The sequence below is a fragment of the Cheilinus undulatus genome, linkage group 12 (assembly GCF_018320785.1).
Source record: "Cheilinus undulatus linkage group 12, ASM1832078v1, whole genome shotgun sequence".
Taxonomy (NCBI): domain Eukaryota; kingdom Metazoa; phylum Chordata; class Actinopteri; order Labriformes; family Labridae; genus Cheilinus; species Cheilinus undulatus.
Window position 1 is genome coordinate 15,305,919 of NC_054876.1, and position 12,245 is coordinate 15,318,163.

At 39.5% G+C, this 12,245-nt stretch overlaps 1 protein-coding gene across 12 annotated transcripts in view; it reads left to right on the forward strand.

The window, feature by feature from the left end:
• Positions 1-903: 903 nt before the first annotated feature.
• The window catches only part of LOC121518815 (RNA-binding protein Musashi homolog 2), a 479,548-nt gene continuing 468,206 nt past the window's right edge, over positions 904-12,245 (forward strand). For 11 of the 12 annotated variants that reach the window (XM_041801443.1, XM_041801444.1, XM_041801442.1 and 8 more), the window contains exons 1-4: positions 6,840-7,048; positions 7,372-7,412; positions 7,706-7,787; positions 8,341-8,425. In XM_041801443.1, the coding sequence (XP_041657377.1) occupies positions 6,987-7,048; positions 7,372-7,412; positions 7,706-7,787; positions 8,341-8,425 (270 nt within the window). In that variant the 5' untranslated portion in view covers positions 6,840-6,986. Of the gene's footprint in view, positions 990-1,674; positions 1,834-6,839; positions 7,049-7,371; positions 7,413-7,705; positions 7,788-8,340; positions 8,426-12,245 lie in introns of those variants that run through there. The other variant, XM_041801448.1, reaches the window with a different exon arrangement.

Consider the following 12,245-nt stretch of genomic DNA (forward strand, 5'->3'; position numbering starts at 1 on the left):
TCACCAGGGCCGTGCACAGACTTTTTCAAGGGCAGGGGCGACAAGAAAAAAAGGCACCTACAGTGCGCTCTCGCCACTGAAGAGGGCACTAAGTTTTGCATGTTTTTGAGGGGACTTTAGACATGTTTATATGTTATACAAATGGCACATTATATAGCCTTAAAACAGACTAACTAGACAGACTACTCAAGTTAGTTTGTAGTTAGGATCAGCATCAACAAGAACTGTGTAGATTTAACATTGGACTGTGAAGAACACAAATAAATAAATAAATAAATCCCTAGGGGGTTTGGGGTTCTTCCCCCAGAACATTTTCAACTAAGTAGATGCCATTTCCTGTATTTTAGTGCATTTTAACACCTTAGCACCAGATAATCCAAACTGCTTCTGTGAGATACAGTTCTGGCTCAATATAGATCAAAAAAGGGCCCAACATAAAAGTCATTTCAACAGTAATGTTTCATCGTATTTCTTGGTCCTATTGGTCTTCTGGGGTTTAGTGTGTTTTTTTTCACCCAAGAGGGCAGTTTAGTGTGTTTTGCCAACCAGGAGGACACTTTAGCATGCGTTTTGGCTCCAAAGGGGGCACTTTAGAGTGCGTTTTGCAACAATAGGGCCACAAGGGGGGGCGACTGCCCCCCATCCCTTGTGTACATCACTGATTCTAACCCTAACCAGTGGAATTTAATGCTGAACCCAACCACAGGAAGCTAGTTAATTAAAACGCCTACCCCGATGATCTACCCCTAAATCTAACCAGTGGAAATTAAAATGCTAAAACTTACCTAAAGCTAATTAAGGCCTATCTAGACTAATCTAAGTTTACCTTAAACTAAGCAAATACCACAAGTGGGCGTGTTTTGTAGGGAGGTGTTTTGTAGGGGGCATGGTTTGTACGGTACCCGCGGCTACAGTTGGGAATTGTTGCTCACAACGGCCCCTCAAGACGATTTCGATTTAAACTTGTCTTCACAAACAGATTCCTCCATGTAAGTAAAGTTTGCAAGACGGTTGTAGACGCCTTGCGCCGACACCAGCGCCTTTTCTTCGGGTGCTAGCCGGACTGTAAACATTAGCTATAAAAGTCTTTGCTATAAGAACTTACGGCTAACTGCCGTTGGAGCCGAAAACGCTGCCGGTGTTACGGTGTACTCCATGACTAGGGTAACTGGCGACTTCTCTTCTTCTTCTACTGTAATCCATACTACGCTGTAATTACGACAGCCACAGCAACGGCTCAAAGTCACCAGTTGACACGGTCACTGTTTCAACCGAAACAGTGTGTGCGATTTAGCCGAATGCGTTCCACAGTCTGTAGTCTGTGATTGTTGTTATAATAGATTTTTTAAAACCTTACACAGCCCTGTGCAAGCCTCTCCGTTTAGTTTTGGGCCATAATGCCAAAATAAATCACCCTTAACTGTAACAACCACAAACTTATTAGGCTGGGTGCCGTAGCTACAATAGTTAGTGACTTTGACTCCTTGAGGCTATAGTAGCAAGATTTTTAAAGTGGCTAATTAAAGATAGAAATTCAAAAACTATATGACTTACGTGAGAGAGGCGGTTATAGTATATATGTATCTGTATGATAAAAAGGGGTAGCATATACCACTTCTTTTGCCTTGACAGAGCTCACCAAAAGGCCAACATGCACATCTCTCTCCCCTCTAGCGACTGTATAGGTGATGGGATGGCTCGTCTCGCTGCTTTAATGCCACTCGTCATCATCTGTAACACACAGCTCTCTCTCTCGTGAGTCGTCCAAACAGCAGACAGAACATCCAGGGGAGCAGCAGGGGCACGAGCTTATCTCCCAGCCCAGTGGAGCAGGTAAATGATGTCGTCATCTCCCACTTGTGCTGGAGTCTGATTGGTCTGAAGAGTCCCACATGCAAATGGGCTTTTAGAGTTGAGGTCAAAAATGCACATCAAATGCTTGGTCTAGTTACATGGGAAATATGCGTTGCACTAAATCTTATAAACTGTGGAATCTGCTTAGCGTATTTTGTAAAGCTGTGAAAAAATCTGTGATCCTTTGGGCAACTACAAGCTATTTTATGCTACCTTGAGGCGCTTTGGGGCTCTTGTTTCCAGGAAATATCACACACTTTAAATTTGCAAGGGTAATTTGCAAGCATTCAGGAGCCTTATGCATTTAAGATCTTCAAAAACTCAATATTACAGTTTAATTTTTTAATAACCAGGATGTCTGAATATCGCAGCAGCACATCTACCTGGAATGGTAGTGCGTAGCCTCTGGCTCAGCTTAATTAACTCATCTGCGTAGTAACAGAGGGCATAAAAGGGGGGAGAGAAATCACTCATCACCAGAACATCCTGCCTACTGATCTGACTTCAAACAGCTTCTCTGTGTGATGACAATTGTACCAAGCTAGTACACATTCCCTGCAATCCTGACATGTCACAATTAGTCAGCAAGGTTAAAACACTTCTGCAATTTGGAAAACATTCAAATCAAGGATGAGAACACACCTTTTATTCATTAATATCCTCAGTTTATGGTTAAATAACACTAAAAGGAAGAAATAGACCTTCCCAGGATGCTGGGTTATTCTGGGGAAGATGAAAGAGCAGGTAGACGTGTGGTTTGGTGGGTGGCTAATTCCTGAAATAGGCCTGTCAATTATGCATGTTTCCTTTTGGCTCTCCCCCTGCACACCGAGAGGTGCTTTAGCTTAGCAGAAAAAAAAGAAGCAGAAAGAAGAAGAGGACACTAGAGGGAGACAATTTGTTCACATCTGCAGCTTTTCTGCACAGCTTCCCTTTGGATTCTGAATTTCAGTTTAATAGGCTCTCCTGGGCAAAGCACAGATTTCTCAATCCTCGGTAATCAATATGGAATCATTCATAAAATAAGAAGGATAAAATTAACATCTCAAGAGTGTTTGAATAACATAACAAATTTATAGATCTGATCTCTCTTTCAGTGTTGAATCAATACATGTCTGATTCTTTTACATGTCAATGTGTGCTTAATACTCACAATGTTATTCTGAACTATAATAAAGATAGCAGTAGACCATTTAATATATCCATATTAGAAAATCATGTTTGTTCAAATACAAATCTGTGCCTTAATACACTTAAATAGTTGATATAATTTTTTATGCATAGATTATATATAGGTTGTGTGGCAGTTTCTCCAAGGTCAAGCAAAGATTCTGAAGGTTCAAAATGATGGCTGCAACAGGAAACAGGGTGCCTCCTCTCAAAACAGCATCTCATAACACTGCCACAGAGTCTGTTGCTTCTCTCGCTTTCTCTTTCCCCTCAGCTCTTTCACACACTATCAATTTTACTTCACTCTCAATCCCCAAATCCTCCAGTTTTCATGCAAAGGCTCGGTTAGTTACAAGCATTTTTGCATGCCGTGTTTCCTCCCTATTGAGGAGCGGTTCATCTTCCAGCACTGAATGCAGGCTACGGTTTCAATAATACAACTGGAGGATTTCAGAAAATTTAGCATTTTCTTTCCCAGAGAGTAAATAGTCAATTATTGATAATAGGTGTGGGTTAAAACGGATGAGTTGAAGTCATATGTGATTTAAAATGTGTCTCTTTTTATCCAATCATTAATCGTCACATATTGAACCATCTTTAAAAATGCCTCTCAGCCACGGTGATGTTCCTATGCAGCCAATATCTTTTTTTAAAAATACGTGTTTGCACATACTCTAGTAATATAGCCGTTCTTTTTCCTCCTCAATGAACTCTTAACTGCTCCAGCAACAGGGCTGTCAGAGCACCTAAAGGTGCTTATAGAAGAATAAACATTTTAGGCACTTTTATCAAGCAGTTGTGGCTGCCCAAATTAATGGCTAATTCAAAAATCTATACATGTTTCTCCTTCAATCATAGTGGAAAAAATCCACAGCCCCAACGCCTGAACTAGTTTCGCCTATAAAATATGAACGATATTTGCTGAAATATGATATGCTAGTTGAGTGCAGCACAAGGTTTTGATCTTTAATATAATAAGGCATGTCTGCTGTGGCAGCAGGTTGTTTTGGGTTCAAATCTTGTTCACAACCCTTGATCAGATATTGTAAGACGTCACACCTAATGCTCTGTCTCTGTCACGTTTCACTTTGCTCTCTCCACGGTACAACAGTGAATAGAAAGGGCTGTGATAACAATGTTTAAAAAACAGAATAATTCACAACCACACTGTGAAAACCTGGGACCCCAGTGTTTTTATTTGAGCATAAAACAGAAGCTGCTCTTCATGTGTTAAATCCACTGTGATTTTTGCACACCTTGTGATGGGCTTTCAAGCCTGTTGTTCCTCAGAGTTCGGATTCAGCATCAATTTATATCCTCCCTTTCTCTTCTTTGTCTCTTTTTCTGCAGCTACATGAGTGGAAGTGATTTCCTCATTCTTGCATTTAAATCAGAAGGTTTTGGACAGTACCATTTAGTAAATAATATTTGATATTTTGCAAAAGTGTATGGGAGAGAAATGCAGTAAGGAACAGTTTGGCATAAGGTGTCATATTTCACTTTTCTTTGAAACTCCTTTGCTACAATTAATGGCCACCAAATGCTTCTATACATCTGTTTAGGGATACAGACAGCTGCATAGTGTAGTTTCCCTTCACTAATGACTGAGTGTCGGCTGTTAAACTGCCAAAAGTGTTGTTATTTGGGGTTTTATCTAAGTCATTGTTTCAAAAACATGCTGCCTGGCCAGATAAGACGTTCCCTCTGGTACAATCCCGAACAGTGAGCACGCACAGGCCTATTCAAAAAACTCCACTGAATGTGGATAATGAAATACGATCACTAGTCACGTTTTCTGCAGAGTATTTCTGCAAGTATTCTCATGCTAGGTTGAATGGAAATGCAGATATATAGAATGCATTGTCTGGATACCAAAACATGTGCTTTGTGTAATTTAAAGCACATGTTTTGTAAAAAAGGTTTTCCTATGTTCTACTCAATTCATCTGGTGCAGACATCAAAAGTATTTTTCCCACGGCAAATGTCATGCATGTTCTTTTATTCATTCATTCATTCATTATGCTGCTTCTTCTCTTCTTCTTTGGGGTCATGAGGGGGCAGAGGCAGCTTATCTCCTCTCACAGTGTACAGAGGGCAGGCCTGGAAGCTCATTACAGGTCATCTACATGAAAAGATCTATAATTACCCCACCGTATGTATGCATGCTATACTTTATTGATCCCCACAGGAAAAGTCTTTGTTGGCTTTCATAATGAATATAGCAGTTAAAGGTCAGACGTCGGGGTCGGATACAGAGATACAGTAGGGTGCTCAGGGATCTTTTTCTGCAGGATTTGAACCAGCTTGAACACTGATTTTATGGCTCAGGAGAATTTCTCTAATAATCAGCCCATATCACTGCATGGAAAGGGGAACCATTTGATGTATGGCTAATCTGATTAAAGGCATTCATTGAGCTGTATTTAAATGTATAGTAGTGTATTATTGAAACATTTCTGATAATGTATACCTTTATAGTGGTTGCTATAGCTTGGCCACATTGGAGAATTGAGCACCCTTTGAATATACACTTAATAGGACAAAAGAAAGTTGAATGCACTTGCAAAAATTCCACCTGTTCTAAACAGTACATCTAAATCAGCAGTTCTCAAGTGGTCAGGACCCATCATCACCTCTTCATTGAGAAATTGCAACCCAGATTTCTGATATTTTTCGACCAACTGAATCATTTGATGAAATATAGTACAGTACGGACCTTGCAAAGTGCATGACATGAAAAATCAAAGAGACAGGACAAAACAAGCATGTTTGAGATGAGTTTTATGGACTTTTTGGCACAACTTTATCCCAGGAAAACAATCCTGGGCCACTGAAAAGATCTCAGCGACCCTCTTTTGGGTCCCAACCTACCAGTTGAGAACCACTGATCTAAATCATATTATTAGGCGCTTAATTTTGAACTTTTCAACTTTTTATGTTCGTATTCAGTTTGAAATACAATTAAACCAACATTATTTTCTGTCTTTTGAGGTGCTTTTTTTTTTTACATTTTACAAAATAGAACATAGCCATGTGTGACATAAGACTTTCTTCCCCATATTATGTACTGAAGAAAAAGGACAAGAGTTAAAAAATAGAATAAAAAATAAAGTATGATAAATTAAAAAATAGACATAAAAGTGACATTTCACCTGGAGGCACAATGTGTTAGTACTTTGCTTTAACTCTATAGCAACAACCTGCATAACTTACACATTCAAACATATTTTGACAAATCCCCCTTCATGTAAAAAACAACTCCATCTGTTTGGACTTGTAATCTTTTCTTTTTAATTTTAGAATAAAACAAGATTCTGAAAGTTTTATTTGACATATTCTTCCGACATTAGGAAAGTTTTAGCTCCACATTTTTTCAATATAACACATTATTGTTCAATATTTTTCAGGATAATATAAAAAAAAAACATTAGAATGCAAATAACATTTGTCCTACTTTTTGCTTCTGACTGAGGGACTATATTACAGGGCGGAGGAATAAAACGTTTTTTCTTATTAATGAAAAATAACGCGTTTCTGCGTTGAAAAGCAGTTGTTATAATTGGAATTACATTATGCAAACACTACTAACTAAGAACAACACTTCTAAGACAAAGTATTTTTTTATTTGTCTGTGTCCACCGACTTAGATGAGCAATAACCCACTTTCACCTCTAGTGGCTTATTGCTTAATTAAATGACAAATCGGAGGATTGGTTTGCAGATTGCCTGAATTGACGTCAATTGGATTGGTTAGGTGACAGAGGCAGGCTCCGCCCCCCTTTGGGCCAAGGTAGAGCATGCCGAGAGAGGGAGGAGGGAGCAGGGGGCTGAGCTGATCCCACGTGTGACGCTTTCATTCCCGGCTCAGTAATATTCTCATAGCGGGGCTTTGCATATCTCCTGCCGTATCTGTGTGTGTCTGTCACTGTGACTGTAGTCCCAGCCTATAGTTTGAAATAGATATGGAAGGAGACGGGAGTCAAGCCACATCCGGAAGCCTAAATGATTCACAACATGACCCGGGGTAAGATTCTTTCTAAATTTAATCCTTAGGTACGATTTTTTCATGTTACAACATCTTGGAGAGGACTTCGACTGCCGTGCTGGATTCGTCCCCACAGTACGCACTTAAACGGTGCACGAGTCTCTTTCCAGATGCAGTTTTAAAGACCTGAGCTTTGTAGCGAGAGTGGCCTCCCCCTTTCATGTAGATAGACTGTAATTACCAAGCGCGAATGTGTTTTCATAGTCTTCCTTTATCCTTTAAGGTCGCTTTTAGAAGTAGTTAGTCGTCAAAATGGCCGAACTGACATCTGGACTCACTTCTGTTGTGTTTTCCCCTTACAGTAAAATGTTTATCGGTGGCCTCAGCTGGCAAACCTCACCAGGTGAGACTGTTATTCTCTTTTACAGCGTATCCAGTATTTCTTGTTGTTTTGTCGCTGTGACTGAGTGCTCGGTGTAGCTGCTGACGGTGTATGTGCGAATGTGCACTGTGCAGTAGTGTACTGTATGGGATATCTCACTAGTGTGTGCGCACGATGTTATTTTTGATCTCCGTCCATCTGAAGTCCTCTATTCGACCCCTATGCGCATCGCGGGGTGTTTTTGAAATACAGTGACAACAGCATGTGCCCATATGTTTCTGTCAAATGACCCGACATATTTTCTCTATCCACAGACAGCCTTAGAGACTATTTTAGTAAATTCGGAGAAATAAGAGAATGTATGGTGATGAGAGACCCCACGACAAAACGCTCAAGGTAAATACACGGCTCTTCTACTTTTCCTTCCCGCTGCATGCAGCGATATCGCTTACTTTGTCCGTGTTTAGTGTTAATCCAGCGTGTATGTGTGTTTCTGTGTCCGCGCGCGCATGTGTTCGTGTGTGTCCCTCTGTGTGCGCGCGCCTGCGTGTGGTTTCACAGCAAGCCAGATAAGCTTAAATGCTCACTGCTGTAAAGCTGCAGCCGAATGCAATTTGACATTGACTTTGTGACTGCACCACAATGTTGGTGTAGTGTCGTCTCATATTGTTACATAGCAAATTATGAGCAGCGGTGTCCTCTGTTACTGTTGCAAATGTACCACAGGACCTGTACAATGTGGATTATTTATACATTTAAAGAGAAATACTGTGACAATATTAAGGTCATATGAATATTAGGTCACTGTATTGCAGTTCAATGTGGCAAGTTAAAGTGATATTTTTACATGTGTATTTGCAGTAAAGCTAATTGCATTTTTTATGCTTTTTAATTTGTGTTTTGGCATTGTCATGAAATAATTGTTTTTATCTTTGTCTTTGTTTTGCAGAGGATTTGGGTTTGTTACGTTTACAGATGCTGCCAGTGTAGATAAAGTCTTAGCTCAACAACACCATGAATTAGACTCAAAGACGGTGAGTGAATTTTATTTACACTCTTAAAGAACTATTTGTTTTTGTGTTTGCACTCTTCTGCATGCTGACATAAGTGTGTGACTTTTTGCTTGCCTGAGGCCCTGTATGAGTGCGCAGGGAACACCTCCTAAACTTAACAGGCGGTGTGGATCAAGGTCATGCATAAAGGCTAAAAGCACAATAGTCCCATCAATGCTAAGCTTGGTGATAAAACACAACTCCAGGGTGAATATTATATGTTCACTTTCACTTCTCTGGATGAATGGGGCTGACACACCCCCCTTCTTCGCTGTGGCCACATGTGCACTGTGCACATATCTCATGTTCCGCTGAAGGGCGTGCTGTCTCAGGCCCGCTGCCTCGCTGTTGTTTGACCCAGCAGACATTGCATTGTTTCACGCCTTATGCACTGATACTGTTAGTGTAAAAAGCAACACTTCCTCCCAAAATATTGCCCTGGTTTAGAAAAATAAAGAGTTCTGTTTGTCAGCAAAATCAAAGCAGAAATAATTAACTTAAACAAAAAAAAAAAAACAAGGACACCATTGAAAGTAACTGGTCACTGCATGCATGTGAAGTAACTTGATTATATAATTGTAGCAGCACAACACCAATCTATAAGCATTAAAAACATTTAGTTGTATAAATAAGGAAATTCATCACAAAGAGACCCATTCATTTGTGCATTATCCTGTTCTTTGATTTTGTCAGTATAGGAACCGTTTAGGATACCAGTCATCTGTGTAAGTGATGGAGTAAAGCTGAAATTATATATGTTTCAGAGCAGTTGGAGGTGTTTTAGAAATGGAAGTAGTAATACAAAGGCGGAGGAAGACTAATATTTTCAGGCTGCCATCTGTGATAAGGGTACTCACTGGCCAGATTTGTGTATGATATAGAAGGTATTGTAAGTTTAAGATTTGCTGCTCAGTTAATCATATTCTGAAGCTCAAAACGTGATTGGCACACTGGAGAGAAAAGGGGCTTTTTGCCGTGTGGTGGACTTTACTTTAAATTCTTTCTGGTTCTTTTAACAGCAAAGTTTGGAGTAATGTTGCTGCTGCTGGATTTTTATTAGGGCACTCAGAGCTTTTTTGGACAGTTTGAGAACAGCTCAGTGATTTACTTCTCCAAATGGGCTTACGAGTTTAGTATTCCACCGGTCTAAATATGAGTTATTTACCATTTTAAAGAAAACACACATACCTTTAGAAAAGTAACATAAGGTATTTTATTAGGTTCTCATTTTGCCCACAGTACTTTTCCCCCTTTGCTCTGTCTCTCAGCTGTGTTATTTTGATATGGGTATTACAGTGATAAGGACATAAGGCATTCCTTCTGTTGTGTCTCATTAAAAGCAGAAAGAAGACATTGGTCTTAGCTGTAAAATGACCATTGAGTCTGACTTATGGTATCAAATAACCTGTGAACATCTGTCGAGGAGAGCTGCTAGAAGCAAGTTATGAGGCTCCTCTAAGGAGTAATGATACAAAATACTTTGATGCAGAATCTAGAGCAGTTTGAAAACTTCAAGCTTGACATTTTGAATGAGAGACTTTGTGACAGCTTGACAGCATATAGCATTTGATGGATGGTTATACATAGAAATGTACTTGCACATAAATGTAGCTGTTGTTGGGTCAATGCAATGCACTGTATAGAAGTAGCATTAGGAGGGTTAAATTCCTCATAATAATTCTTATGAAGTGCTTCATTGGATTTAACTTGGTGACCTCCTGCTCTGACCTCTGTTACTTCTTTATTTCTATCTCAAATACTCATAGCTCAGTAGATCTTTTACCCACAAGAAAAAGGGCATACCTGTTTATTTAATTATTAAAGTTTCCAAATATTTTAATGCAGCTCACTCTGTATGCTGTGTTATTGTCAGACTGAAAAATTTACAAGCCTTGAGCTAAAATGACAGCCTTTCTTGCCCCTTCGAAGCCAGTTAAGTAGTTTGAAAACCAAGTCATTAACATTAGAGATATTGGGCTGCTTTTGTTTCATTGCAGTATGATGAAGATTTTTGCAGCTATACATGAAATATACACAAACCATCATAAAACATCACCTTTATTGCTATAGGGTTATAGGTCATGTTTGTCAGACTTGTGTCGTACTCTTCAGATTTAACAGCCCTTCACCCCTGAGAACTGAACAGTGACATTTTAAGCTCTGACATCCAATCATCATTTTCTCTGAGTTGTGGCTTTAGTGCACAGCCACTGCAAAGTTCTCTAAACTTGTTCCACATCTGTCCCCAGTCACCTAATTGGCAAGTCACAGACGGCCTGTTGTGAAACCTTTCCGTGTTTATTATATTTATCATTACCTGTGTCAGGTATTATCTTTCCTAACAAACCCACTTGTATTGTCAGTATATTGTTGAAACTTTTGTTAAAGTATTTTGGCTTTTATTAGACGGTGTAGAGTAGAGAGCTGACAGGAAATGAGGAGAGAGAGAGTGGCTTGGCTGGAGCCGACTGGGGGATGTTGTGATTACATGGTCACTGTCTGAAACCCTGAAGGCTACCAGGCTGTCCCAAATACGTTATTTCTTAATGACCATTTACATAACTAAATCGGACATAGAATTTTGCAGAGTCTATTTAAAAGTTTGTGGAGCCCAGTCGTATTTGGTCTAATATTAAAACCTTTTTTTTCTGTGTGATTTAATTGCTTTCTCAAGGCCATGTATTTTGTATTGATATTCTTGTTAATACTGATATAACTACAATAATAGTAACTAATAGCAGAGTAAAGGGGAGCCTTGGCTGTTTGTGAAGCTTTTTGTAATCAGATAAATGTTATGACTGTAATTCACCAAAAGACTACAGACCTTGTTGACTTCACTTGAACCTGCTTGCTACTGCACGCAAGCAACAGGAGGCGATGACACCCGTTAGTTGTGTAACCTTGTTTTCGTTCCGGGCGAGTTGTGCTGACGTACCAATATGGTTCCCGGCATAATATTTTATGGAAATTGACAGTATTTAGGAAATGTTACGATTAACTAATCGTAAAGTTTAATGCCGCAATTAATCGTGAAAACGGGTAATGGTGCCATCCCTAGTCTGATGATGTCTGAAAGGTGAACCTTTAGATTACAGGAATATGGTCTATTTTTCAAAGGGTGTTCACTTTTAATTTTTGCATATTTTTGTTTGTGAGTTCGTCCACCAAAAATATTACCTTTTAAGACCATCCACTGACCGGGAGAACACATTTTAAGGGATAAAGCTGCGTCTGTGACCTGTTGAATCCTGACTGTATGATGATGAACTTTGACCTACTTAGTCTCTGTCTCAGTCACTGTCTGTGGCAGTAGCGTGTTTCTATTCAGTTGGTGTCAATTCATTATCAATATAAGTCTTATTAAATTAATTAAATTATTCGGGATGCTGAAACTTTTTGAAAAATATGCTGCAATCAAGACGTCAGTGTGCTGAATTTACATCATTTATCATTAATTGTATAGCATGCACGTGCGGAAGAGAGAGAGAGAAAGAGAGAGGGAAAGCACTAAAACAGGACTTGAATCGTGATGCCTTACTGTGTTCTGTGAAACCGTCGGGTGAATCAGAGAAGTTCATGAAATGCATTGAAGTCTGCAGAAACAAACTGAGCACTGTCTCACACCAGCGAGTCATGCAGGCAGCGCGTAAACTCGGAGATCTGCATAGGTACACCTGCATGGGCGTATATGGATACATGAGTGATTTAAGTGAAGCCTCTGCCTTGAGGAATTCTTTGAATCGAATCACTCGAATAATATGAGGAATTGTTTCAGCCCTAGATGTAAGTGGATAAAAGTGTC